General features: G+C 36.4%; 1 protein-coding gene across 1 annotated transcript; it reads right to left on the bottom strand.

The window, feature by feature from the left end:
- Positions 1–16,174: 16,174 nt before the first annotated feature.
- LOC145261178 (uncharacterized) lies at positions 16,175–16,693 on the bottom strand. The gene has a single exon (XM_080119499.1). The coding sequence runs from the start codon at positions 16,691–16,693 to the stop codon at positions 16,175–16,177; it is 519 nt and encodes a 172-aa protein (XP_079975625.1).
- Between the last annotated feature and the right edge of the window lie 11,083 nt (positions 16,694–27,776).

The following is a 27,776-nucleotide window of genomic DNA, read 5'->3' as shown; positions in this document are numbered from 1 at the left end:
ATCACCTCATCAAAGGAAAGATCAGCAGTTTGCAACATCACAAAAAAACTTTTGGAACAAAAGAGCGAGGTCTATTGTTTTGTCAACATCAACTGCCACACTAGATGCCAGGGTCTTAGTTTTCAGAGACCGCTTATACAAAACGGATAACAGTGATTGACCCTCCATTGTTGCCACTATTTCTTTGCCTATGGTAAACAGGTCATAGACATTCTGTTATATATTCGGGGGAGTCATAAAGGAGATTTTGTCAAGGAGATTCGTGTACGTGATCGTCTAGTTTCTAACCTTATTGTTCATGTCTTCGTGGGTGTGTGTTTGTGTGCATGCATTTCTTAACATACCTTTATTCATGTGTCGTCGGTTGTTCCTCTGGTTTTCATTGTCTCTTGGAGGGGAGCTAGCCTGTTGGATGAAGAATTCACTCCAAGACGATGAAATGGTTTTATAGTTTTTATTCACCTTCCAAAGGTCGACACAGAATGGAGGTGAACCTTGCTTGTTTGATGATACACGTCAACGTCCTCCCCAGCCCAGGGGGGGGGGACAGCTGAAAAGCCGTCTGTCTTATTCAACACCCGAAAACCCAACTGCCAAGAAAGAATCAGCTAACCTCATCACATGATACCACGTCATCTGGTCAGCTGACCCTTCTTTTGCAAACGTGTCCACTGTCCACGTTATTCACCTCTCTCTCTCTCTCTCTCTCCCTCTCCCTCTCTCTTTCTCTATTCTCTAATAGAGACACACAGAGAGAAAATAGAAAGAGTAAGAAAGCCAGAGAGGGGGGGAGAGATGCTCTTTAACATTCCTCCACCCCTTTTTTATCAAAATGTATGGCAAGCCATACATTTTTAATAACTAACTAACTAAAAAAAATAATTATGTCCGAAGTACATCTTTATTTTTTCACTTTCCGGACTCACCCCTTTTCCAAGAAAGATCAGGCACCAGTACTCTTCTACAACACTATCAACCCTTCTGCTGCTTCTCGAAAGTCCCTCCTAGACATTAACTTGCTTCCAAGTTAGACAAAGATACAGCTTTGCAGATATACATCTTGTCTAGGCGGTCGCATTGTTGGATATTTTCCACTGACTCTGCTCTTTATTTGGACCACTTGGCCAAACAAATGGAGACTCCATTTTCGATCACTTTTTCGAAATGGGGCCAGCATATCGCAATTACGACCAGAACGTCGGATGCTCCATGTTGGTGGTAGCTTTATCGCATGGGGACTCGAACCCCAGACCCTCAGATTAAAAGTCTGATGCTCTACCGACCCAACCATCCCACTCGCGTTCTCGACTTTCAGCATAGGCCTAAGTCCCAGTTTTTTTTTTTTTCCTTTACTGTAATGCCCTGACGTCTTTCTCTGAGTGGTCCTATTACTGGAGCTTTGTTCTATTCAATCTACTACTTCGGGACTTCACAAAGCTCTTCTACTAACTCCCTTGGTTGGTCTAAGTCAAGATACGCCTTCACACTGATTCACTCGGAGCCTGTTTGAGTTCCCGGAACCCGACAAGATACGGAATCATCACTCCCTAACTAATGCGCCATCGATTTCTAACTAAGTAGTTTTCCCTTTGTGATTTTTCCGCAATCCCAGCAAGTCCCAAGATTCCAACCCAGATATCCCTCATACATTCCTCTAAAAAAATAAAAAAAATAATAAGGCTCTATCTTGTCCCTTACGTAATCTGCATCTTTCCCTTTCTTCTATCTCCCCGTGATTAGGCTTGGTACCGACTGTCCAGTCGCTCCGTACCCTGAGGAATTATCGCGACCTCGCACGCCAGACTTTTGTTGGACAAGACTTATTGCCGTTGCTTGGGCCTACGTGGCATCTTCCAACTCACTGGAACCACTAGTATTGTTTTAACAGGGTTCTCATTACTCTAAAATAGTATTTCCCCTGCCAAATTTTCTAATTTGTGACAATACCGTGGCTTATAAAAAAAAATCAAACAACAGAAAAAACTGCTTTCTACAGCCTAATCGCCTTGTAATTCTCATGAAAAAAAATGCAACTACGCGCTAAACGTCCCTAAAATATAACTAAACCAACCAAATCTATTCCAAAATAATTTAATTTAATAATACCAATTAAATTCACCCAGCATGGTTTTTTTTAAATTTTGGTACCTTTAATTCACAATATGGTAACATTTTATTTTCCTAAGTACTTGCATACATATTTCATTCATCTTCTCTTGAGCGATTCGTAACATAATGGCCACGTCAGCCATTGCACCCCCTCTGCCCCTTACACCATGTCAGAGGGCATTTCATTTGCTCCCTGAAGTTGATTACAACTAGATCCGCTCACGCTGGACAGAATACATTCCGTTCACTGCTATGTCAGAAAAAACTTTCTTTTTTTTTTCCAAAGTCGGTAAGCGCAACCTGCCTTGAAGACACATAGCTTCACGGAAAACATCGGATTTCCACACATGAAGTACTCAAACTTGCTCCATGTTGATTCTACTCGAAATCAACAGAAATCACGATAAAAAAAAATAAAATTCGAATCATTTCCCGAGAATAATGAAATTAATACCGACTGAACCTTTGACTCTTCCGAAACTTTTTTTTTTTTTTTTTAAATCATTTATTACACTGTTTAAATCTTATTTCTTTCTCCCTATTTTATTATTACTATTTAATTAATTAAAAACACATTTTTTCTTTTATTAATCCTTCTTTCCATAGACCCCACAAGCAAGATTCCACCTCCCCATTCTGCGAAAAAAAAATACATGTCACAGAGTAAGAAAATCCTGCACAATACCATTTTAGAACACATCAATTACATAAAGAAAATAAATGAAAAAAAATACAAAAATATCCTATAAGCATTCAGAAAGTCCCATCTTAGCAATAAATAAAATCCAAACAACAAAATTTTGTCCACGTCAGCAAAAAAAAATTCCTACGAAAAAAATCGCACAATCAGCGAAAAAGAAAAAAAAATCATTTTACAGGACATGATCATTGTCTTTTCACTAAAAGCACATGAAGTTTCGCAGTCCAAAATTGCAACAAAAATTATTATTAACAACAAACCTTTCGTGATTGACATGTTTTTTTTTTTTTAGTAAGGTGACAGGCTCATTTCTGACACACACGTTGTAGCTAACAAGTCATATGTTCTATTTTCTTTTTCTTTTTCTTTCTTTCTGTCCTTCTGTTTTACACTTGCTGTTTAATTCAAAATTAACAATATTTTATCAGTTTGTCTTTCGTTATAGCTGTTTTTTTTTTCCAAGTTATTCTACTGTTTTTCTCACAGAATTTTTTTTTTCTTTTCTTTTCTTTTTTTTTCTCTTTACTATTAGTTTTCCTTATTACTTAGTGTTTTAACGGACCATCGTTGTGTGTGTGTTGATTTGTATTTCTTTTTTTTTTCTACTAATGTTCTTTCTCTTTTTTTTTTCTTCCAGACATTTTATTGTGTTGTATAGTTTTTTTTTTTTTTGTTTTTGTTTTTTTTTCTTGTCTTAAAATCTCCTTTCCCTTTTAAGGACCTGTTTCCACGTCGTATTTCTTAAACACAGGTTCGACTTCACATCGATGATGTGAACTTAGTCACGAGCACCAAAACGAATATGTTATATATTCGGGGGAGTCATAAAGGAGATTTTGTCAAGGAGATTCGTGTACGTGATCGTCTAGTTTCTAACCTTATTGTTCATGTCTTCGTGGGTGTGTGTTTGTGTGCATGCATTTCTTAACATACCTTTATTCATGTGTCGTCGGTTGTTCCTCTGGTTTTCATTGTCTCTTGGAGGGGAGCTGGCCTGTTGGATGAAGAATTCACTCCAAGACGATGAAATGGTTTTATAGTTTTTATTCACCTTCCAAAGGTCGATACAGAATGGAGGTGAACCTTGCTTGTTTGATGATACACGTCAGCGTCCTCCCCAGCCCAGGGGGGGGGACAGCTGAAAAGCCGTCTGTCTTATTCAACACCCGAAAACCCAACTGCCAAGAAAGAATCAGCTAACCTTATCACATGATACCACGTCATCTGGTCAGCTGACCCTTCTTTTGCAAACGTGTCCACTGTCCACGTTATTCACCTCTCTCTCTCTCTCTCTCTCCCTCTCCCTCTCTCTTTCTCTATTCTCTAATAGAGACACACAGAGAGAAAATAGAAAGAGTAAGAAAGCCAGAGAGGGGGGGAGAGATGCTCTTTAACAATTCACATCCTTATTTGCATTGACACTGGTGATAATGTCGCAAAGAGACACTTCATCAGAGAAAGGTGAAAAGGTTTTGAGTTTATCTGCAATTTTCTTCAAGTCTTCACAATCTCTTCTGGTCCTTGACGCTCTTGCCTCCTTGTGTGACAAAGCTCTGGCGAGTGAAACCCTGCATTGCATCATGGTAGGAAGAGGACATTGGCACAGACAGCGTCCACAAGGCCCTCTGATGTTCGGACATTCCACTTTCACTGTTGAGTCCTTCTACAGTTTTTAAGGACCACATCAGAGCTTGTTCGATGACTAGGTAACAATCCAAGCCTGCCCAGTACTGATCAGTATGCCTTACAACATGCAAGTCATTCATAAATTTGTGGAACACTGGCGACATATCATATTCCTGATTGACCATTGACTGTAGATAAAGGTAGGTGAACTTCATAGTTCCCATGTGCAGCAGCTGTAAAAATGTGCAAACATTTGGCTACAACATAAAGGTGCATCAACCAAGATCCTGTACGATCGGCCTTGATAAGCTCTCTTGCAATTTCTACCATTTGTTGACAATTCAGCCATAGTTTAATGGTACAAGAGTGAGTGGATAATTCATTTCTTTTGGTGGACAAGGGGTGGACAATTTCACTAAGGCACTAAGTGATGACCGAATTCAAGTCATTGTCCCCTGTCCATGTACGAGCATACAACTGCTCAAGTTCTTGCAACAGGTCTGCAAAACCAAGATGATTACAAAGTACTTTGACCATAACTTGTTGTATAAGATACTGATCAAGGAGGAGATGGCCACGAACTGCACGCTGAACTGCCTTTCCAGTCATGATGTATTGCACAGCATTTTCACCGTAAATTGTTTCTAAGATCTCTTTGATTTCACCCCCATCCAACAGCGTTCTTATGGCACCCATAAGATTCATCAATGTGTGGAAGCTCCCAAACATCAGGATAACATCTTGAACCGGGCTATCTTCAGGCACCTCATGCTTGATTTCTGATGCTTTCCAGTAAAGTGGCTGATCGAATAATAACCGCAGCAGACCAGTGTTTATCAACAAGGTTGCACAGATACTCAAGAGTGGAGAGATGCATGACTTGTCTCCGGAATTCATATCAATAATAGGCAGGAAGATTCCTGAAGATGACCCTGGATGATCACAGTCTTTATGTAGCATGTGCATCATTCCATTCCATCTCAGTGCGGGCTATCTGAATGAACAATATCCCATGGCTGAGAGACTGTTTAAAAGAAATCGAAACCTGAAATGATGATAAAGCTGAACTGCTAAACCAAACTGCAATGGAGCTATTACATCCCTGTGACATACAGCTTGAACTACAGATTGTCCAATGCTTATGACCTTCTTGCGAATGTCCTTTTCAATGAAGAATTTCAAGCAAGAAATGCAAACTCAGGAGGAAATAATCTGACAGACTAATATTCAAGCGAAGAAGTCTTTCGATATTCATCGGTTGGAGATGGTCTCATAAACTTGATATTGCTCTTGATGAGTTTGGCCACAGTCCCTATGATTTTCTGGTCTTCTTTATCCTTTTCCTGAATAGTGAAATAGTCCTTCATGATTTTTCTTTTCTTTTCACAGAATGTTACAATGTTAGGCAACTGATTCACACTCTGCTATGAATCGCCATATTTCTCCTACAGCTTGTACCTCAGCCGTCATTTTTTTGCAAGATCCGTGACAGTCAGTTGCTCTTCATAATTGTCCTAAAAAAAGGTACACATTCTCAAGAATGCTTGCTCTTGGTTCATGTTCATCGGTCTCCCTACCTTCTGCGATTTTTTTGTAGTAGATCCATCACTATGCATAGGAATTCCATAATTTGTCTGAAAGTTAATGTCACATTAGCGATGATACAGACAGTCTGTAGCATGTAAGTCATTCCCAAAGTACGCGATTCTCCATTGAATGTTGTTTGCTTGGTCATCATTATGCTGTTTGCAATGTGACAAGATGGTCCTTACAAATCCATCCGTTTTAACAAAACTATAGTCATCGAAATCAGCACTCGACCTTGTCTTCAGCATTTCATGTCCATAGAAGAAAACAATGCGTCATGATATCATAGGATCCAGAAGACAGCCATGTATCTCTATTGGCTATTGAATGATGAAAGGAAATAGCTTTCTCATGCAAGTTTATCTGCTTCTTGTTTATGTAGTTCATAAGACGTCTTTTGTGCACCATCGCTCCAGCAGCTGCCACTATGTTAAAGCTCCTCTTAATACTGGCTTTATTAATCCTTTCAGCTCCTTTTGCAACAATCTTTCTCCGTCATTTTCTACTTCATTGCAGCATAAGGGGCAAATTTGTTGACTTTCCATCATTCACATCAGCTCTGTAAAAAAAAAAAATCAATCGTTAAAAAATAAATGTTTAAAATGACAAATAAATGTACAAATAATACTATAATATAAAATAATATAATAATATAAAAATAAATATCTTCAAACCTATGTGTTATTTATATGCAAAAAATATGACAGACACTAAAAGGCAAGACGCCTTATATGACAGACACTAAAAATCGCCTTCGATATTTTATAGCTTTGGCGGCTATATACTTTGACGTCACATTTGGACCCTTTGTGGTAATCCTATTTCGGTAAACTTTTAGTATAGTAGGGTCAATATATGGAAAATATACCCCCTCCCTCCGCCCTCAACCTCCAAAAAATTGTAGCAAAAGATTTCTAAACTGATTCTGGTAGGTTTTAATGTACTTTTTAACATACTAAAAGTTTACCAAAGTATGAACCCCGCAAAAATATATTTTTTTCAAGATGGCGTCCAAGATGGTCGCCAAAACCTTTGAACGATCATAACTCTATAACTATCAACTCAAATTTGATGATCTTGGTGTCTATTCCTACATTTTTGGGGGCAAAGAACATATGAAGGTCATAAAAAATGATGTTGGCCTATTATGTGCCAATGTTTTTGGGGCAGAGGTGGCATTTTCCATATATTTGATTGGATCTAACTGCATAACTAATTCGCATCTATTTTCGATATGATTCAACAATGAGTGCAAGCACAGTTAGTCAAGCTTCTTGTCCAATCTGCAAGGAGGAGGTTGAGGATTCCAGTGATAAATGGGTTGTAATTCAAAAGAAATAAATGATGCCGGTGTAAAACGGAAAGACAATCTTGTAGTTGAAGCTGGTATGAAAATGTATAAAAATTGCCATCAATAGTACATTAATGTTAAAAAAAATGCATAAAAGTTGTTGTCAATAGTACATTAATGTTAAAAAAATGCAAAAAAGTTGTTGTCAATAGTACATTAATGTTAAAAAAACATTAAAAGCCATGTTGCAAAAAAAACAAAAAAACTAGTGCTTCTGTGCCAGGAAAGAGAACCACAAAAGGCTCAAGAGGAGCTTTTGATAGTGCAAAGAACTGCATATTCTGTGAGTGTACAATTGATTTGGACAAGGGACACTTTAGCTGGGTATGCATGGACAAATTTGGGGAAACAATTTTGAAGGTCTGTGAATCCCATTCAGATGATTGGGGACTGACTGTAAATGACTGCATTGCATAGCATTTATGAGATTTACGAGATGCAGCAGATGGCCATTATCATCATTCTTGTAGTAGAAATTTCAAGAACCTCAAGTCTTTTGAGCTCCAGCATGCCCCTGATGCCAAGTGCAGAAAGCCAGGCTGTCCTAAAGATAAAAGATAAATATGAAACCTTTCAGAAAATGTGTGCTTACCTAAAACTGAACAAGTGAGGAACAACTAACTGTGACATAATGAAAAGTTATCTTTCCAATCCTGATTCTGAACCCTGTGATAAATACAGTTTGAAAAAGCATCTTAAAGAGCACTTTAAGTACTCAATCATGTTTTATGTAAGAGAAGACTTGGACGCTATTGTCACTATGAAAGAACAAACATCGCAGATTCTGAGATCATATTACAAAGGAAAGTGTTAGGAAGATGATGAAGAATCCCCAAAATATGCTATTATTGAAACTGCTGTCAGATTAATCAAAAGTGATATCAAGTCTGAGGTTTCCAATATGAAGAATCAGTATCCAAGTAATGGGCATTTAAAGCTTGATTCAATGCTTTCATTCATTCCAACTAGATTGCGAATAGCACTGGAAACATTGTTCGCTGGATAAGACACAAGACGCAAGGTTGATGCAGTTGGTCATGCCATCAATCAGCTGTCATTGCGTCACTACAAGTAAGTCCATCATCTATATCATTCAAAGTTCATTGTGGATATCCTTTATGAGATAGGATTTTGCTGCTCATATACAGAAGTGATGAGATTTGAAAAAAATACAGCAGATGATGTGGAACCTGATGTTCCAGATGAAGATGGAGATTTTCTGGAAATGTCTGTTCTTTTTGCCGCTGATAATGTGGATCACAATCTTATCATTCTGGGTGGCAAATAGACATTTCATGGAATGGGTGTCATTAGCTCTGTCACTCCTGGAAAACAGACAAACCATATCATTCCATGAAAACAGACAAATCATATCATTCCATGAAAACAGACAAACCATATCATTCCATGAAAACAGACAAACCATATCATTCCATGAAAACAGACAAACCATATCATTCCATGAAAACAGACAAACCATATCATTCCATGAAAACAGGTGTCAGAACTGAAATCTGATAAGAAAACAAATGTTCTCATCTTGGAGAACAGATTTGCAATGCATGCTTGTCATGAAGTAGTCTTCGGGGACCTGCCAAGATTTCTTGACTGTGACAAGAGAATAGATATTCTGTGGGAAGTCTCCATTAGCTTCAAAGAGGCAACGCCAAATTGGCAGGGGATGATGCCTATCTTGCATCCTGGGAAATCATCAGTCAAGTTCTTAAATCATGCATTGTGTATACATTAGGCTTTGTAATCTTGTCATGAAGCATAACCTGGCCACCATTGAAACTTTTGACCAGACTTTGTATTGGAACGCTGCCGAAATCATCCTTGATGCACCACAGAGTAGTCAGCTTAAAAACATTGTTCTAATGTTGGGATGTTTCCATTCACTCATGAACTTGGGGCCATAGGAACTCTCATGGAAGGGACCAGCCTCAGTAACATATTTGAGACTGTTTACGGAGAAAATAAAGTGGCACACATGTTAACAGGGAAAGCTGTCCAGAGGGTTTTGTGGGACCACCTTCTTGTTGATAAGTGCCTACATAGCCAGCTTGTAATGGAAATGGCCAAAGTAGATCCTCAGATTCAGACATTGCTGGATCAGGCAGAGGAATTGTATGCCTCCCTTCTTATTGCAGAGATGATGCTAGGAGCTGCTGCGTGTTCTGGGGTTTTGATAAAACTTGAGACAGTAATGACGGAGAAGAAATCTGAACTTGCTCAGACCTCAAAGACAAGCCAGTTGTGACTGAATTATCAGCGTATGTTTGGCATAGCAAGAATGTTGATCAAGGCAGATTGTACTGAATCTTAGTTGATGCATTTGCAAGCAGTAGCCAATTGCCTAACTGTCTTTGCTGCAGTTGGGCATTTCAATTATCTGTAATCTGCTTATTACTACATGCAGCAAATGAGCAACCTGGAGGAAAAGCACCCAGATGTTTATCGAAAGTTCCTTGATGGTTTTCATGTTGTTCAAAGGAATAATCATTGCTGGGCAGGACTAAGTAGTGATCTTGTCATAGAACAGACATTGATAAGGTAGAGACCTGCACTGGTGGTCTTACCCATGGCAGTGGGATGACTGAGGAGATGCGTAATCTTTGGAGCTTGGAAATATCTCTGTTGTGAAGATTGCTCCTGATTCTGCCCTTTTGTTCTAGCGTTTCCTTGTCATGTCAAGATCAGGAGATCTTTCCCTTGGAGAGGTTTTGACATTTTAACTAGCCCTCTTGAAGACCAGGAACATTCTTCAAAAAGCAGATAGACCTCTGCTTGCTCAGGCAATTCAAGACCATGTTGCAGCCTTTTCAAATGAGGCTGCACTAACTCTAAATTTAAACAGATTGTTATGTGCTTGATGGAGGCTCTTTGCTCCATTATTTACCATGGAAGAAAGGCGGCTCATATTATGCAATAGTTGAGCCTTATTCAAACTTTACTGTGAGAAATTATAGACAAGCAACAGTTGTGTGATTTATTTTATTTGATTATTTGTGGACTATTATTCTCATCTTCTAGGTGTTGTGTCAATTATTCCTCTGGCTTTGTCAGGTGGTTAACCACGATGGGATAGGAATCTCCAAACTGCATCTATAGCAATTACTGTCTTCCATAGTTGTTGTTGTTTGACCAACTAATTCTCTGAATGGGTTTGGGTGGGATTGAAACCACTACCTTCAGATAATGCTCACTTGTAGATATTCTCTATCCACTGCGCCACAAGCTCCAAAATGGCAATCAAGGTTGGATTATTTTGGCCTTATAAATCCACATTTTTCATATTTGTTTTTCCAATTGTCGGGTTTGCACTGAATGTTATATTATTGAATTGATTTGGAATTCTTTTTTTATTATGCAAATTACTCATATCAAAAAGAATTCCATCATTATCAATAATTTATAAATAGTTTTTAACAGTCGTTATTGGAAAGTGTGTGACTTTTTTTTTGTATAACGAACCTTTTATTTTTTTTTACAAGATTTAAACTTTCGTAATAAATAAAAGAACTTTAAGAAATTTTAAAATTTAATTTTGATTTAATAAATGTACAGATAATTAATGTTTTCTTTTGCGTTATTTTATCACTTTAGTATGTTTATTTTGTTTTTACCTAAAAGTTGCGCGAAACTGTGATGCATTTAGATATGGTCGACTTGATTGTCTCCCCTTGTTCTGAAAGAAATTCTTTAAAAATTGGTGCTTATTAACATAGTCGACAGATCGATAAAAAAAAAATGTGTCGTTTTAAGCAAAAAAAAAATAGCAGTACTTTATTTGTCATGTAGAAAATTGTAATATATACAAAATTTACGAAAATTCATTGAATAGAAAAATATTTATTAGGTATAAGTAATTTTTTTTTTTAATTAAATAAAATATTTATAAGCATAAGTAATTTTTACGGAAAATTGGGGAAATTGCATTTTCCCTAGATATGAACACCTTGAAGATTGCGAATACAGGGGACATACTTATCGCTTTTTCGTCACTTTAATGGCGACCAACGTATTAGCCTTATAGCGATATATTTTTTTCATAAAAACTAGGTACGTGCAAAATGAATAGCCGATGCTAAAATTGTATAAACATTTTGACCCCCCCCTCTCCTGTTACTTATAGTTTCACCAAAAAAAAAAAAAAAAAAAAAAAATCAAGAAATTAACCAATTTTAATAAAATTTTCAGTTTTATCAAATAATGATCACGGAATATAATGAACTTATTATTTTTATTGGAATCATAGTGGAAAGTTCTTGCAAAGTCATTATGATTAGAATGTTAGAATGTTAGAATGTTAGAATGTTAGATGAAAATCCTTCGTGGAATTAATAAGATTAGAAGGTAAAAGTCTTGTGTGAAAATAATGTCCTTATTTTAAGGTTGGTGTTTTAACTGGCGAAGTTCGTCTTATTTAAAAGTTTTATGAGGAAAGTAATTCATGAGGAAAGTGATTCGTTGTTATTAATTAGAAAATGTGTGGAGTGGGTTTGTGTGTGCATAAGTGTGATTTTGTGAGTACCCGCGTGACGTGTGTAATTATAGTTTTGACAGCTTTGATAGCGACGATGTTATGAAAATGAGAGGCATTTTCTTGTGTGACGTCGAAGCGAGAAGAAGGGAAGAAAGAATGTTTGATGCGTTTTTATACATTTTGGACCGGCTCCAAAACAAGATTGCTACTGCTGATATTTTGGGTTTTGGAAAAGCGTTAAAAAGTACAATCTTCTAAATTTTCTCATTGGTCGCTTGTATCACGTGATACTGTCGTCAAGTACGTCTGCCAGAAATACATTCATTTTACTTTTGTTGTTGTGAGAAAAAGTGTGTGGGCGTATTTGAAATTATGCTGTTGCTGGAAGAACTTATTTTTTGTGCCAAAATGCGCGAGGGAAATTGAAATGAATAAACGTTCGTTTATTTGCGCGCGAGCATGTGTGTGTGTGTGTGTGTGTGTGTGTGTGTGTGTGTGTGTGTGTGTGTGTGAGTGACTGCACAAATACTTCCCCCCAGATTGAAAAAAAGATATAAAACTGTTTTTCTCTATTTTTTTCAATATGTAATATAGTCCTTGAAACGTCTCTGCTTACTGGAGATCTATATCTCCACGTATATGTATATAGGTAGGTGTGTGTATATATATGTGTGTAGATGTGTCTATGTATATATGTGAGCGTGTATATGTGTATAAGAGTTGTGTGTATGTGTGTGTATGTCTGCATATAGATCCAATTATGTCTGCATATACATTGTTTATATACATGTGAGTGTGCGTATGTGTCTGTATATGGATGTGTAGAAATGTACATATGTATGCGTATGTATGTATGCGTATTTGCGCGTGCGTTAGCGTATATATTCATTTTTAACTACCTAAACACAACCCATTGTCAACTGAAATGAACAAGTCGACTGCGAACATTTTAAATGGAACCTTTTACTTGTAAAACACGTGGCATGTACTTTCCTGCCGATTTTCGTTTCGGTAGTCGCGTCAATGTTCTGTACAACAGTAAGTAAGAGGTTGCTTCAGTGGGAGAATGATTTGAAAATCTTCATCTATGTATGCCAGTTTAAGTCGGTCCCACGTGAAAGTGTCTCTTTCCCCGTTTTTTGAAACAGTGAAATATTTATCCTGCCTGTCCAGAACTGGGTATGGACCTGAATAATTTGGAGAAAATGGCCTTTTCACTGAGTTGTTCCTGACAAATACGTGTTTGGTGGTGTAAAGATCTTTTGGGATATAGGATTGTCTGCCTGTCCTCCTGGTGGGTGTGAAATTTAAACAAGACATTTTGTCTTTCAACTCTATTTCGAACATGGTTGTAGGTGAGATCTCCGTGTTTTGATCAAAATCTGACCCGGTAGAGTCAAAGTGGAACTGAAAACTACCTCCGCCGGTGTGCTTTGTAAGTCTTCTTTTACAGAGTTCCATATCACTAATAGAATTAAAGGTATATTGTCTGCCAATCTGTGCTATTCAGACTCATTACCAGGGAGGTTTTTAACTGCCTGTGAAAGCGTTCTACCAACCCATTCGAGGATGGGTGATATGCCGTAGTCTTGATGTGGTTCGTTCACAGTAATTGATTGAATTCCGCAAAGAGCGTCAATTGGAACTGCGAACCTCTGTTTGTCATAATGACTGTGGGTACTTCGAAAATGGCTATCCAGTCCTGAAGTATGGCTCAGGCTATTGTTGAAGCTGAAGTATGCTTAACGGCAGTAGGCCATCTGCTGAATCTATCAACGATAGTCAGGATGTGGGTGTGTCCCTTTGAAGTTGGTAACGGTCCTACCAAATCGATGTGGATGTTGGTGAATCTAGCATCGGGTGTGCTAAAGGAATCAGTGATGATTTCGTGTGTCTGTGAATTTTGTGCTTTTGACAAGGTATGCAGGTCTTGGTCCAATTTCGAATATCTGTGTTCATATTTGGCCACACGAAACGTTGCGTAATTAGCTTTATAGTAGCTCTTTTTCCTGAGTGAGATAAATTGTGAAAATGTTAGAAAACTTATCGTCTGAGGCTAGGTGGTATGTACGGTCGTGGTTGTTTCTTTGCCGTGTCACAGTAAACAATCACTGTACTGAAGGGTACGGACATTTTTTCGAGTTGTAAGGATGTGTTTTCCTGAACATCTTTAAGCGTTGTGTCTGATTCCTGTTCTCGTGCTATCAATTCCATGCTTAGCGAGTTGGAATTTAGAGAAGTGATCATGGCTCTGGATAAGGCATCTGCTACAATGTTCTCCTGGCCCTTCACGTATCTTATATCTGTGGAATACTGTGCAATGTAATTGAGATGTCTGATTTCCCATGTGCCATATTTGTCTGCATACATGTGTGTGTAGCGCATAAGTTAACGGTTTGTGATCTGTGTAGATCGTGAAATTTCTGCCTTCCAAAATGTGTTTAAAACGTTTAATCGACAGGTAAATTGCCAATAATTCCCTCGAAAATGTACTGTATTTTCTTTGCATTTTGCTTAGCTTAGCTGAAAAAAATGATATAGGGGTCATCCCATCATCGGTCAGCTGGTGTATGACTGCCCCTACAGCTACGTCTGATGCGTCCGTTGTAAGTGTGAGTCTGGTATTTTCCTTGCCATTTATGTAAGCCAGCTTTGTGAAATTTGCTAGGGCTTTCTTTGCTTGAGTAAAAGCTGCTAAGGCTGATCCATCTAATGTTAACTGTTGGTTCTTGGTCTTGTCTGCAACAGCGATGTAAGTGGCGCGAGAATTTCAGAGCAGTTGGTTAAGAATCGCCTGTAGTAGTTGATTATCCCTATAAATCGATGGACTTGTCGAACAGATGTGGGCTGTGGAAAATTAGCGATGGCACTCACTTTTTCGGGTAGTGGTGATATTCCGCTCTTGTTGATTATGTGTCCAAGGATGTTAACTTCTGATTGGCCAAAGATGTATTTTTCAACGTTTACTTTTAGGCCATAGTGAGATAATCTCTGGATGGCTTGATCCAGGTGCTGTTTATGTCCATAAAGGTTTTTACTAGTAATCAGGATGTCATCTATGTATGCAAATATGGATGGCAATCCTCTGAAAACCTTGTCTATTAAACATTGGAAAGTTTGACTAGCGTTTCGAAGTCCGAGGGCATGCGAGTGAATTTGTAAAGTCCAAATGGTGTGGTCAAGGTTGTTTTGTGGATATCCTCCTCTGCTACAGGAACTTGGTGTATGCCTTCACTAAATCTAACTTCGAAAACGTTGTCACGTTCGGTAATCTGATTGCAAAATCGTGGATGTGAGGAATAGGGTATCTGTCCGGTGCAGTTTGTACATTTAGTCTTCTGAAATCGCCGCATGGGCACCAGGATGTACTGTCCGATTTCTGCACCATGCGCTTTTCGAGGCTCGGATAATTCCCTGTTGTAGAATGTGCTGAAATTCTTTATTCGCTATTCAGTATTTATCCAGTTTTAAACATCTGGGGGTGGCGTGGACTGGTTATCCAGTTGTTTTAATGTAGTGTTTAGCACTATACTTGACCGTGTCCATGTCTCTGAATGGCTGAGACAGCTGTGGATATTTTCGAAGTAATCGACGGATAGATGGATCCTCAGGTAGGGCTGAGCTGATACCTGTTGACTGGTATCGAGTGGAGACTCCTCTGACCACAAATTTCCTTTGGTTGTCTATTTATGTGTGGTTGATCATGTCCACAGACAAGTTGAATTTTGCCAGGAAATCCGCGCCTATTATGGGCGTTGTTACGTCAACTATGGTAAAAATCCATGTGAAAGTTTGCCTCAAGCCGATGTTGATGATCAGTGATTTATTTCCGAATTTGGATATCTTTGTACCGTTAGCTGCTTGCAAGTGATACGATTGGGTCGTAATCTTCTGACTGGTTAGCGGTGGGATTATGCTTATTTCAGCGCCAGTGTCTATTAGAAAATTATATCCATGGGTGCTGTCTAGAATAGATGACCTTTTACAGAGGGTCCAGTGACAGTCGTCGTCTTTACTGGCTGGCATCCTCGTTTTCCTGTTTCATTCTGTTACTGAAAGAACAAGGGTGGGTACAGTGTCGCGCATTACTGCTGAATTTACTATGGTAGAAACAGTGTCCACCCGCTCTGTTGCATTCCACGTTTTGACTTCTGCTGGTACTTCTTTGTCTATAGGGCGACCTGTTGTGATGTGAGCGCTGGTGGTCTGTATTCAGTAAATCCTGTATTTATTTGGACAGCTTCTTGACCATTGTTTTTAGCTCGGCTAACTCTTCGTCTCTCCGTTGCATCAGCTGTTGTCATAGAGAGTTTACTCAGCATGCCTGGAGGTTCTCGTGAATCCGATCTTCTATTTCCGCCAGTTTGTCAGGCTCTGTTCCTTCTGCTGTTGGTGCGAGGATTTGAACTATTGATGCTGGTAGTTTATCCAGCCACAAACTCCTCATCATGTTCTCCGACATCTTGTTATCTCCCAAAAGGATGCGCATGTGAGGTAACAACTGTGATGGAGTGTGGTCTCCAAGTTCGACCTGCATAAAGAGGTTGCGTAGCATCGACTCGTTCGATAAGCCAATTCGTTTTAGAATTGCTTCCTTCAGCCGGTCGTAAGGGTTTTCTTCTGTTATAGTTTCGAGTAAATCTATTACCTCCTTCACAATGTTGGTAGGTAATTTCTCGACCAGGTAAGTGTACCGTATCCTTTGCGACGTTATCCGCTTCGCATCGAATAAAGTTTGAATTTGGATGAACCAGGATTTGATGTTGGACGGGTTAAATACCGGGATGTTTAACGATAGGGTGGCTGGAGATATTTCTGAAAGTGACGAATCCATGCTCTTGTTTTGTTGATTTAATCCCGAAAATGATTTGGAAGTCTTTAAATTGCCAATCTCTGTTCTTTATATGCAAGGAGCTGGTGTAGACAAACGGTTTAAATGGGAAAATAGTGTGATGTGAAACAGTGGGGTTGTAGAAGGAAGTGTGTGTTTCATTTCACGGTCGGGTGTCACCAATTTTTAAGTGCCTGCATGGCGTGTGTAATTGTGCCTTTGACGGCTTTGACAGTGACGATGTTATGAAAACGAGAGGCATTCTCTCGTGTGACGTCGAAGCGAGAAGAAGGGAAAAAGAAGGGAAGAAAGAATGTTTGGTGCGTTTTTATACATTTTGGACCAGCTCCAAAACAAGATTGCTACTGCTGATATTTTGGTTTTTGGAAAAGCGTTAAAAAGACAATCTTCTAAATTTTCTCATTGGTCGCTTGTGTCACGTGATACTGTCGTCAAGTACGTCCGCCAGAAATATATTCATTTTACTTTTGTTGTTGTGAGAAAAAGTGTGTGGGTGTATTTGAAATTATGCCGTTGCTAGAACTTATTTTTGTGCCAAAATGCGCGGGGAAATTCAAATGAATAAACGTTCATTTATTTGCGCACGAGTGTGTGTGTATGTGTGTGTGTGTGTGTGTGTGTGTGTGTGTGTGTGTGTGTGTGTGTGTGTGTGTGTGACTGCCCACTCTTGACGTGATTTTCAGACAACCTTTTGACTTTCTGACATTTTGGGCTTCCATAGAATCCAAGCTTACACGACCTCGTTTGTTTATGCTGAAGCGAAGCTAGAATCTCTCGCATTTAAGGGCTAATCAAACCATTTTTTTTTGTACAAACAAGTATTTTTTTTTTATTATTTAATTCAGTATCTTAGTACTTTACTAATTATCTTTGAAATAGATCCAGAAAAGTAGTATTTATCTTTCCAAAGATTTTTACAATGAATTTATTTAACTTCCAAATTTAGCTGAATTTGTCAGCTTCCGTGAAAACATTTTCATTATAACTTATTTATTTATTTATTTATTTATTTACGTGTACAAATATTTTTTGCCTTTTGGAAATTATTTTTATGCTTTAATCTTTCAAATACAAAAAAAAAAGAAAAAAAAAGTAGTCGAGAACCTACAAAAAAAAAAAAAAAAAAAATTATGATAAACCGGCTTTCAAAACTATGCCCCATTTTTTTGCCCCCCTAGTTTGTTCCCCCGCCATTGTTGCTCGTACCTACTAAAAACAACAGAGCGGTTGTTCTACTCGATGAATTTTCGTAACTTTTGGATATATTAATATTTTCGACATGACAATTAAGTACTTTTTTTTTTGCTTATATTTAAAATAAGTCGATTTGTCGACACTATCGTAACACACACACACACACACACACACACACACACACACACACACACACACACACACACACACACACACAAAATGAAAACAAAACCAAAATAAAATTATTCAAAATAACCAAAATGCAAAAGGGCCCAAATGTTATATAACGTGTACGGTGTGTTTGTGTGTCTGTTCAAAATAACATTTTTTTTTTTCTGGTTAACAAAACATTCAAGAATGCGATATGACAACGTTTAATCAGTGTGATTCCGCAGAATAATTATGCTTCGTCCTCAACCGGGGAATTCTGTCTCGGTCCTGTTTTTATATTGCAGGCATTTTATTCCACTTCTTTTTCTACGTTTCGCAAATTACCGGTTGGACTTAGTCGTAGTAGAGGCAGGTGTCTTTGTTCCGACCCCGCTTCGGTTTCGGTGTGCTCAACCTGTCAATCATGAAGGAGACACCGTGAACAATTGAATGCAGCGAGACGAGAGGGAGTGGGGGCGAGGGTGATTAAAAAAAAAATAGATAGCACGGATTAAATCTGAAAGCTGGAGGGTGTGTAAGCTTTACAAGCGAAGAGTCGTTAGCAGTCTTTGAGGGGCGGAAGATTTTAAGCACTGTCTTGAAATAATAGGTATACGCGCAGCGAGGCGGGGGGAAGGGGTGCTCTCCATGCGTCAGCATTTGTGTCCGAGAACGGGCAAACAAAATTAATCGCAGTCAATATCAGTGAGATGAAAGAAAAGGTGTGACGGGGTTGGTATGGGGAGCAGAAGTTGCCGATTTGTTTTATAGATAATAATGTTCATTAATGATTGGCGTACAATCTCTGATAGACCGACCAGGAGACATTTCTGCGCAGATTGACTTTATAATCAACCAGTGCCGCTTACCTGCCTGTACCTTGCGTTGTCTTGCCATATCTCCGCCTTCTAGTATGGTATAGATATATACCTATCCATTCAAATATTTTCAGTGTCGTTTGAATGCGCCATTCTCACTACTTTTAGTGATTCAATGAATTTAAAAAATGTATGACGTGAAATGTTTGAGTTTCATATCAAAGATTTTTATTATTCTATGTAAGACAAAGAATACATTATAAATATTTTAACTCCTTATCCTATAGGGTTTCGATGTCTACCATCTCTTCAGAGGAGAAAATGTTAGCAAATAGTTATAATGGTATACACCCTATTTGCTAACGTCAGTGAGACATGGAAAATCATTATTAAAAATTGAATGAGTAATTAAAAGTCATAGAGTAAGGGAAGTTAAAGAAAAGGATATAAAAGTTAACATCCAAATTGCATGGTAAATCCGAGGTGACTGTCCTTGAAAGCAGTGTGGTAAAATGATCCAAACTGTATTTTGGGTAATCCACATCACAAAGTAATGATCCGAGTTGGGCATATTCCTGGAGTAAATTTTCTTTGTTGTATAATGGATCCGGTAAAAAAGTTTTTTAATAGGTCCGATGGATCTTTTTTATTAATAAACCTATAGTATTACGACACTGCTTTCTTTGCAGACTTTCATTACATTTACGAAAACTTTATATATATATATATATATATATATATATATATATATATATATATATATATATATATATATATATATATATATACATATATATATATATATATACTCGGGTTTTTTTTATATTCAAAAGTAATGGACTAATGAATTCAACGAGGTTGTTAGATAGTGCTCAATAAAAAGAGCTGATAATACTTGTTTATTGTTATATAAACATGCTCACATCCCGCTGCTACAAATAGCCACTTGTTTCAATCAAACAACAGATATCATCAGGCAGTGACTTGACTATTCAAAAGTTCAATGAATAATCTTTATTCATTGAACTTTTGAATAGTCAAGTCGCTGCCTGATGATGTCTGTTGTTTGATTGAAACAAGTGGCTATTTGTAGCAGCGGGATGTGAGCATGTTTATATAACAATAAACAAGTATATATATATATATATATATATATATATATGTGTATATGTATATGTATATATATATATATATATATATATATATATATATATATATATATATATATATATATATATATATTTTAATGTGTGAAATTTGTCATCGTCATCATTATCCACAGCAGAAGTGTGAGTCTTATAAACAAACATATTTCTTTAAAAAAAAAGTCCAGGCGTTTAAGTACTGATCTGTTAGATTTTGTTTTCGTCTGATTCCTACGTCCATTCATTTGTAAAGTTGCACAAACACTTCAACGAGTGACTGTCTCTTCTACAAATTGTTTGTTTTGGATTGTTTTTTCTTTTTTTTATTCATGCCAACTTCATTGAATTGTACCCATTACCTTCATCCTGATCATTGAGGATTTATGACTCTAGAAGAAACAAATCTCTGATTTAAAAAAAAAAACCATACAACGGGAGACCAGTACTCGCATAAAGCTGGTCTGCAGTTTAATTTGTTGCTGGCTATCTTGCTCTTGCTTGCTGCTCGATCTCAACATTTTGAACTGAGAGAGAGAGAGAGAGAGAGAGAGAGAGAGAGAGAGAGAGAGAGAGAGAGAGAGAGAGAGAGAGAGAGAGAGATTTAGCTGTCGTACAAAGCTAAAACTCTGTAACATCATCTTTGTATAGATACTCTCTCAGGCATTTGTCTATAAATAATAATTCTGTGGCGATGGAAAAGTTGGGACGCGTGTAGCCCTGAAATGCTGGAAGCATGTAATAATTGATCTGCCATCATCATATGTATGTATGTATGTGTGTATGTATGTATATGTGTATGTATGCTTATATATGTACATGTGTTTGTATATGTATGTATATCTATGTGTATATGTATGTATATATGCATGTGTGTATATATGTTTGTGTGTTTGTATATATATATGTATATATGTTTGTGTGTGTATGTATGCATATGTATGTGTATATATGCATATATATATGTGCATAAATGCATATGTATGCATGTGTACGTATATGTAGGTAAATGTATGTGTATGTTTGTATATGTGCATATATGTACGTATTTGTATGTGCATATGTATGTATATGTGTGTTTGTATTTGTATATTTGTGCATATATGTGTATGCATATGTATGTATATGTGTATGTATGCATGTGTGTATGTATATGTATGTATACGTATGTGTATCATGCATGTATGTATATATGTGTATATGTTTATAGATGTGTATATGTGTATGTGTATGTATGTATATATATGTATGTATGCGTGCATGTATATATATGTATACCAATGACCGTCTTCAGTGTCATGTCTGCTTGAGCGTGTTAATTCACCGGCAGGACTAAATAATTCATTTTCGGGCTCATGGATTTTCAGTGTCTGATGGAGTGGCACTTGTCTGATCACACGTTGTAATCACAATGTATGTATGTATGTATGTATGTATGTCTCATCATCATCATCATCATCATCATCATCATCATCATGTATGTATGTATGTATGTATGTATGTATGTATGTATGTTTCGCAGAAACTTTCGACAGAAGCGACGGATTTTCACGGGATTGATATCATTTTGAAGCTCGACCCTTTGGCGACAAATATCGAAAAATTGGCAAAAAAACATTAATTCCTTCACCCTCAACTGGGCACTTTTCTAGAGGGAGGGGTCGCTTTTTTCGCCGATAATTTCCAAAGTAATCGCCTCTTTTCAATTGTCTAGCCTTCATTTACACCTACATCGCTTCCGGTTTGGTGATGGGCGCAACAGCTAACGCGCCATGTTTTTTTTTCATTTTCTTTTCCTCCTTCACAGTATAGGTTCGAGCCTGCCTGCCTACTACCACTTTTTAATTTTTATTTTTTTTTGCGCTCGCAATTTTTCTTTTCTTTTTTTTTGCTCAACCTTACACACACCTCCACTTTCATTTCTCCTTCCTGCCTACTACAACTTTTTTTTGCTCAACACACACCTCCAAACACCCGGGCAACGCTGGGCACCCAGGCCTTTACATTATATATATATATATATATATACAGTGCCCCCCCCCAAAGTCCGCACTTGTAATTATTTCAAGAACTGCAAATTTAAGCTAAATTTAATGTAACTGTTTAAACAACCTATACCTCATTTGATTCGCCTTTTATGCCTCTACTAGCGAGGTGTACCCGGCGTTGCCCGGGTGTTTGGAGGTGTGTGTGGAAACTCCGGGGGTGGGGTGGGGGGTTAAAAAAAGTAAGTATGAGGATTGAACCCGAACCCTTGAGGCAAAGTTGTAAATTAAAGTGTGGGAAAAAAAGTGCGACGTTAACCATTGCCCCACCGCGAGATGCTAACGGAAACACGTTTGAATTTATTTAATTACTTGGAGTTGGCAGGTGCCCGTTTTAAGGAGTTAATGAGGTCAAGTTTGACTGCGGGATTTTTATTTCCCCAAGATGTTATAGGAAAAAAACTAACCCACATGTGGCGAGCGACAAATGTTGAATATTTATCTTCCCGAAATCGAGCAAATTAAATAGACAGGCGAGCTTCGTTGTTAATTGTGAGATATTACGATTTATATGTGATATAAAAAGTTTTTAAAAGTTGTGAAGCGACCGACCGCTTTTCTGAAAAAGCCTTTTGTAGACACACAGAAAAAGCGAACACACATACATACATAATACATACATAAATACATTTTCGCTTTTATATTTATAGATAATTTTACCTGTTCATAGTTGACTTTTAATTGAAATATTCTAGTGTTCAATTCAATTTAAAAAGATAACTTCAAATTGAGGCAAAAAGAAAGTCTGCAGCAACAAATTCGCTTAAAACCAGCTTAAATTATCGCCCCTTAATCAGTTTAAAATATCCACCAACAGGCAACAAAGCATCTCTAATCGTAATTGTTGTTTTTCCAGGTTATACAACGTAACATTTATTCCATATGCCACGACATTCTCTTAGTGATCGTCAGGAGCTCATTAATCTCCACATTTCTGGTCTGTCCAATCGAGAAATAAGCTGCAGATTGAAATGTGACGAAAAAACGGTATGGAAGACTGTGCAAAAGCACCAAAACACCGGCAGTGTTCGTGATGCTCCATGAATCTGGTGACACTAGAGTTACTTCTAACAGGGAAAATAATGATATCAAGATTCGCAGCCTAAGAAACAGATTTGAAACGGCTCCCCAAATCCAACAGCATTGCAATCTTGTTAAAAAGTGCCCTCTTTCTACTTTCAAGAACAGATTAAAGGAATTTAATTTAAGAGGATATGTTGCAAGACGAAAGCCAATGCAAAACGAGATCACGACTCTTCATATTAATCAAAAGTGCTTTTTAGCGATGAAAGCAAGTTCAATAGGCTAGGCAGTGATGGGAGGCAGTACGTCCGTACTATATACATATATATACATACATATACATACATATATATACATACATATATACATATATATACACATACATATATACATATATATACACATACATATATACACATACATATATATACACAGATATATACATATATACACACATACATATATATACACATAGATATATACATATATATACACACATACATATATACATATATATACACATACATATATACATATATATACACACATATATATACATATATATACACACATATATACATATATATACATATATATGCACAAACATATATACATATATATACATACATATATACATATATATACACATACATATATACATATATATACACATACATATATACATATATATACACATACATATATACATATATATACACATACATATATATATACATACATACATATACATACATATATATACATCCATACATATACATACATAAATATGTATGTATGTACATGCATACATACATATACACATATATACGTATATTTACATACATATATATGCATATATAAATATATATACATATATATATACATATATGTATATACATATATATATACACATGCATATATATGTACATACATGCATACATACATATACACATATATACGTATATTTACATACATATATATGCATATATACATATACATACATATATAAATATACATACATATACATACATATACATACACATACATATATACACATATATATACATATATATACATACATATATACACATATATATACATAGATATATACATACACATATATATACATAAACATATATATACATACACATATATTTGATGACTGCAACGTCTTGTCAGACGAGTGCCACTCCCTCAGTCACTGAAAGTCCATGAGCCCGAAGAACCTTTTTTTTCTTTTAGTCCTGCCAGCGAATTCACACGCTCAAGCAGACATGCCATTGAAGACGGTCCTTGGCATACATACATATATATACATATTCACACATACATACACATACATACCCATAAACATACACACATGCCCACATCCATCCATACATACATAATAATGTAACACATACATACAAACATATACATACACACATGCACACACATATACATACATATGCATACATATATATACAAACATATACAAATGCATACACACATATACATACATATTCACATACATATACGTACACATGTATGCACATATACATACACATAGTTACCTACATATACCTACACATACATATATATGCACCTATACGCATGCATATATATGCATAAATACATATACATATACATACAAACACAACTATATATATACGTATGTACATACAAATACACATAAACATATATACACAAAAAATAAATAAAAATATATACACACATACATATATACATACATATACAAATAGGTATACATACACATACATGCACTAGTACATATATTAACATACATACGTACATTTATGCATATATAGAATGATGGCAGACCAATTATTACATTCTTCCGGCATTTCAGGGCTACACGCGTGACAATGTTTCCATCGCTATGGACAATTTTTTATAGACGAATGTCTGAAGAAGTATCTATACAAAGATGATGTTACAGCGTTTTAGCTTTGTACAACAGCTAAGTCTCTCTCTCGCTTCAAAATGTTGAGATCGAGCAACAAGCATGAGCAAGATAGCCAGCAACAAGTTAAACTGCAGACCAGCTTAATGCGGGTACAGGTCTCCCGCCTTATGTTTTTTTTTTCAAATCAGAGATTTGCTTCACGCAGAGAGGTTGCCTTAACGAGGATTTTGGGAGTCCCCTACACCCCCCACACACATCGAAATAAAGATATACACGTACACATACAAGCATGCATACAAACAGATGCACGCAAACATACATTCGCTAGAACACACACAAACACACATGACAACATGCACATACACACATACATGCATACATACACGCGTGTGCGTATATATGCACACAGGTAGACATACACGTACATGTAGAATATACATGAAGGAGCATTCATGATGACGATGATGATGGTTGTTACGAATAGCTGAATTCAACATGAATAAAAGAGTAAAACAATCTGAAATACACAGCACATGGAATAAACAGACGTTCGCTTCGCCGCTAGTACAGCTTTTAAAATGAACATGCGTTCATAACGGCATAAATCCTCAACGTTCATTACGACGATGATGATGGATGTTATGAATAGGTGAATTCAGCATGAATTAAAGAGTAAAACAATCCGAAATACACGGCACATAGAATAAACAGACGTTCGCTTCGCTGGTATATATTCACACATACATACATATACATTTATATATACATACATATACACATACATATATACATACATATATATATACATACATACATATACACATACATATATATACATACATATACACACACACATATATATATATGTATATATATATAAATATATATATACATGCATATATATATACATGCATATATATATATAAAGGCTTTCTTCAGTTTTACAATCTTTGTGTCTGCACAAATAATTAACAAGAACACGGAAAGTAAAGGTATAACAATAATATATTAGGCAGAAAAGTTATATACATATGTACATGTCTTCAGATATACTCCAGTTGGAGATATTCCGGCAGGTAGCGTGTTGCATGTCTTACTGGAGGCAACATAGGCGTCTTGCCTATTTGGCGGTTGTTGCAGAACTCCCCCGGTATTGGTGATTGATACCTTTATATATCTCACTCACCCACCTATGTTAATTAGTGGGTGTATCCACAACAGATACCCACTGTAAAGGTGCCTGCACGTGAAATCTTTGTAGCATGAATTGTACAATATTCGACCACACCTCTCCTGAATTCACATTGTTGAATACCCGTGGCAAGTGGATTTTCAGGACGACTGGAAACAATGTTAAGGAGAGAGGATGGCCGGTATCTGCAAATTCCAGATAAAGCAAGTAAGTATGTAAGTAAATGCATATAGTAAAATATAAGTAAATATACATACAGGATATCAATGTGCAGATAGATTGATATATTTGATAGATAGGAATTTTTAAAGACCAAAACGGAAATAGCCAAAGCAAAAAGAAATAAAGAATTAAAATAAAGGATTATTAAGTTATAAAGTATTAAGAAAGTATGTAAAAAAAAAACGATAATGTTAAAGAAATATATATATATATATCTGAAAGGTTAAAGTAATAACTATGTTATTTCAAAATTACCATAATTAAATTTGGACTTATGTTTACAGAAAGAGATCAGTTCGTTTTTAGAATTTATTATATTGTTACTTTGAGGGGAAGTAATTATAGTTATAGCTTCGGTTGTGCAGAGGCGACATGACTTAGATCCTGGAGTATAAAACTTAACATTTTTATGATAGTCCATTTGATTGAGAAGGGGGTATTATTAGAGTTAAGTTTTTTTTTAAATTAAAGTGGTTAGAGAAGTTCCTTGGTTATTATTAGAATTATGGTTGTTAAAAGAAGAAATGTGGTTTGATATTCTTTTCTTAATTAATGTTGAAGTAGCGCCAATATATGCATGTACTTTATTAAAAGCTCGAGATCTGATATTAATATTAATTTGCTGATTTGTATTAGTTAAATAGTTTGAATTTTGTTCATAGTGTTCAACAAAGGTGGGACAATGATTGTATGAGGACTATTTTGGAGGGAATAATGAGTGTTGTTAGTGTTAGGATTGCTGTTAGGAGAAATATTATTATTCTCATTATTATTATTATTATTAGTAGTAGTATTGCTAGTTGTATGATTGTAGATGGAGGGGCTGCTCGAGTGGTATATTGGATTAGTAACTATATCAGATGAAGGATGGGAAGAAGGATAACTTGAAGACGAAATATTAGTGTCTGTTATTGGAGGATTACGTGGGAGCTCAGTAATAGTGCAAGAATATATAACATCTTTATGGATGCAATCATTATTGAGTGGGCATAGATGTTTGTTATTACAATTACAGTTAGTTTCGGATTTAATTGGGAAAGGGATTTTTTGGACTGATTTAATTTTTTTGTTATTAGATGTTAAGATTCTTTGTGCTAAATTAGGCATTGTTGAATAAGAAATCCTGATTGAGTTTTTATTGAAAATAGAACTATATCTGTGTGGGTATTTGAAAGAGTTTTGTACAATGTTGAAGAATTCCTTAGGTATATTAGTTTTGACATTTAGGCTAAATGGAGGATTAAACCAAATATTTTTCTTTCTCCTAATGCGACTAGGTGGGTTAGAGGCATTGCGATTAGTATTTTGGTTTGGATTATATATGTAGACTGGTTCATTGTTATTGATAGCAGCAGATCTTGTTATTTGAACTG

The sequence above is a fragment of the Euprymna scolopes genome, chromosome 37, assembly GCF_053919585.1.
Source record: "Euprymna scolopes isolate OS-2025 chromosome 37, ASM5391958v1, whole genome shotgun sequence".
Lineage (NCBI taxonomy): Eukaryota > Metazoa > Mollusca > Cephalopoda > Sepiida > Sepiolidae > Euprymna > Euprymna scolopes.
This window is presented reverse-complemented; position numbering and strand designations above follow the sequence as displayed.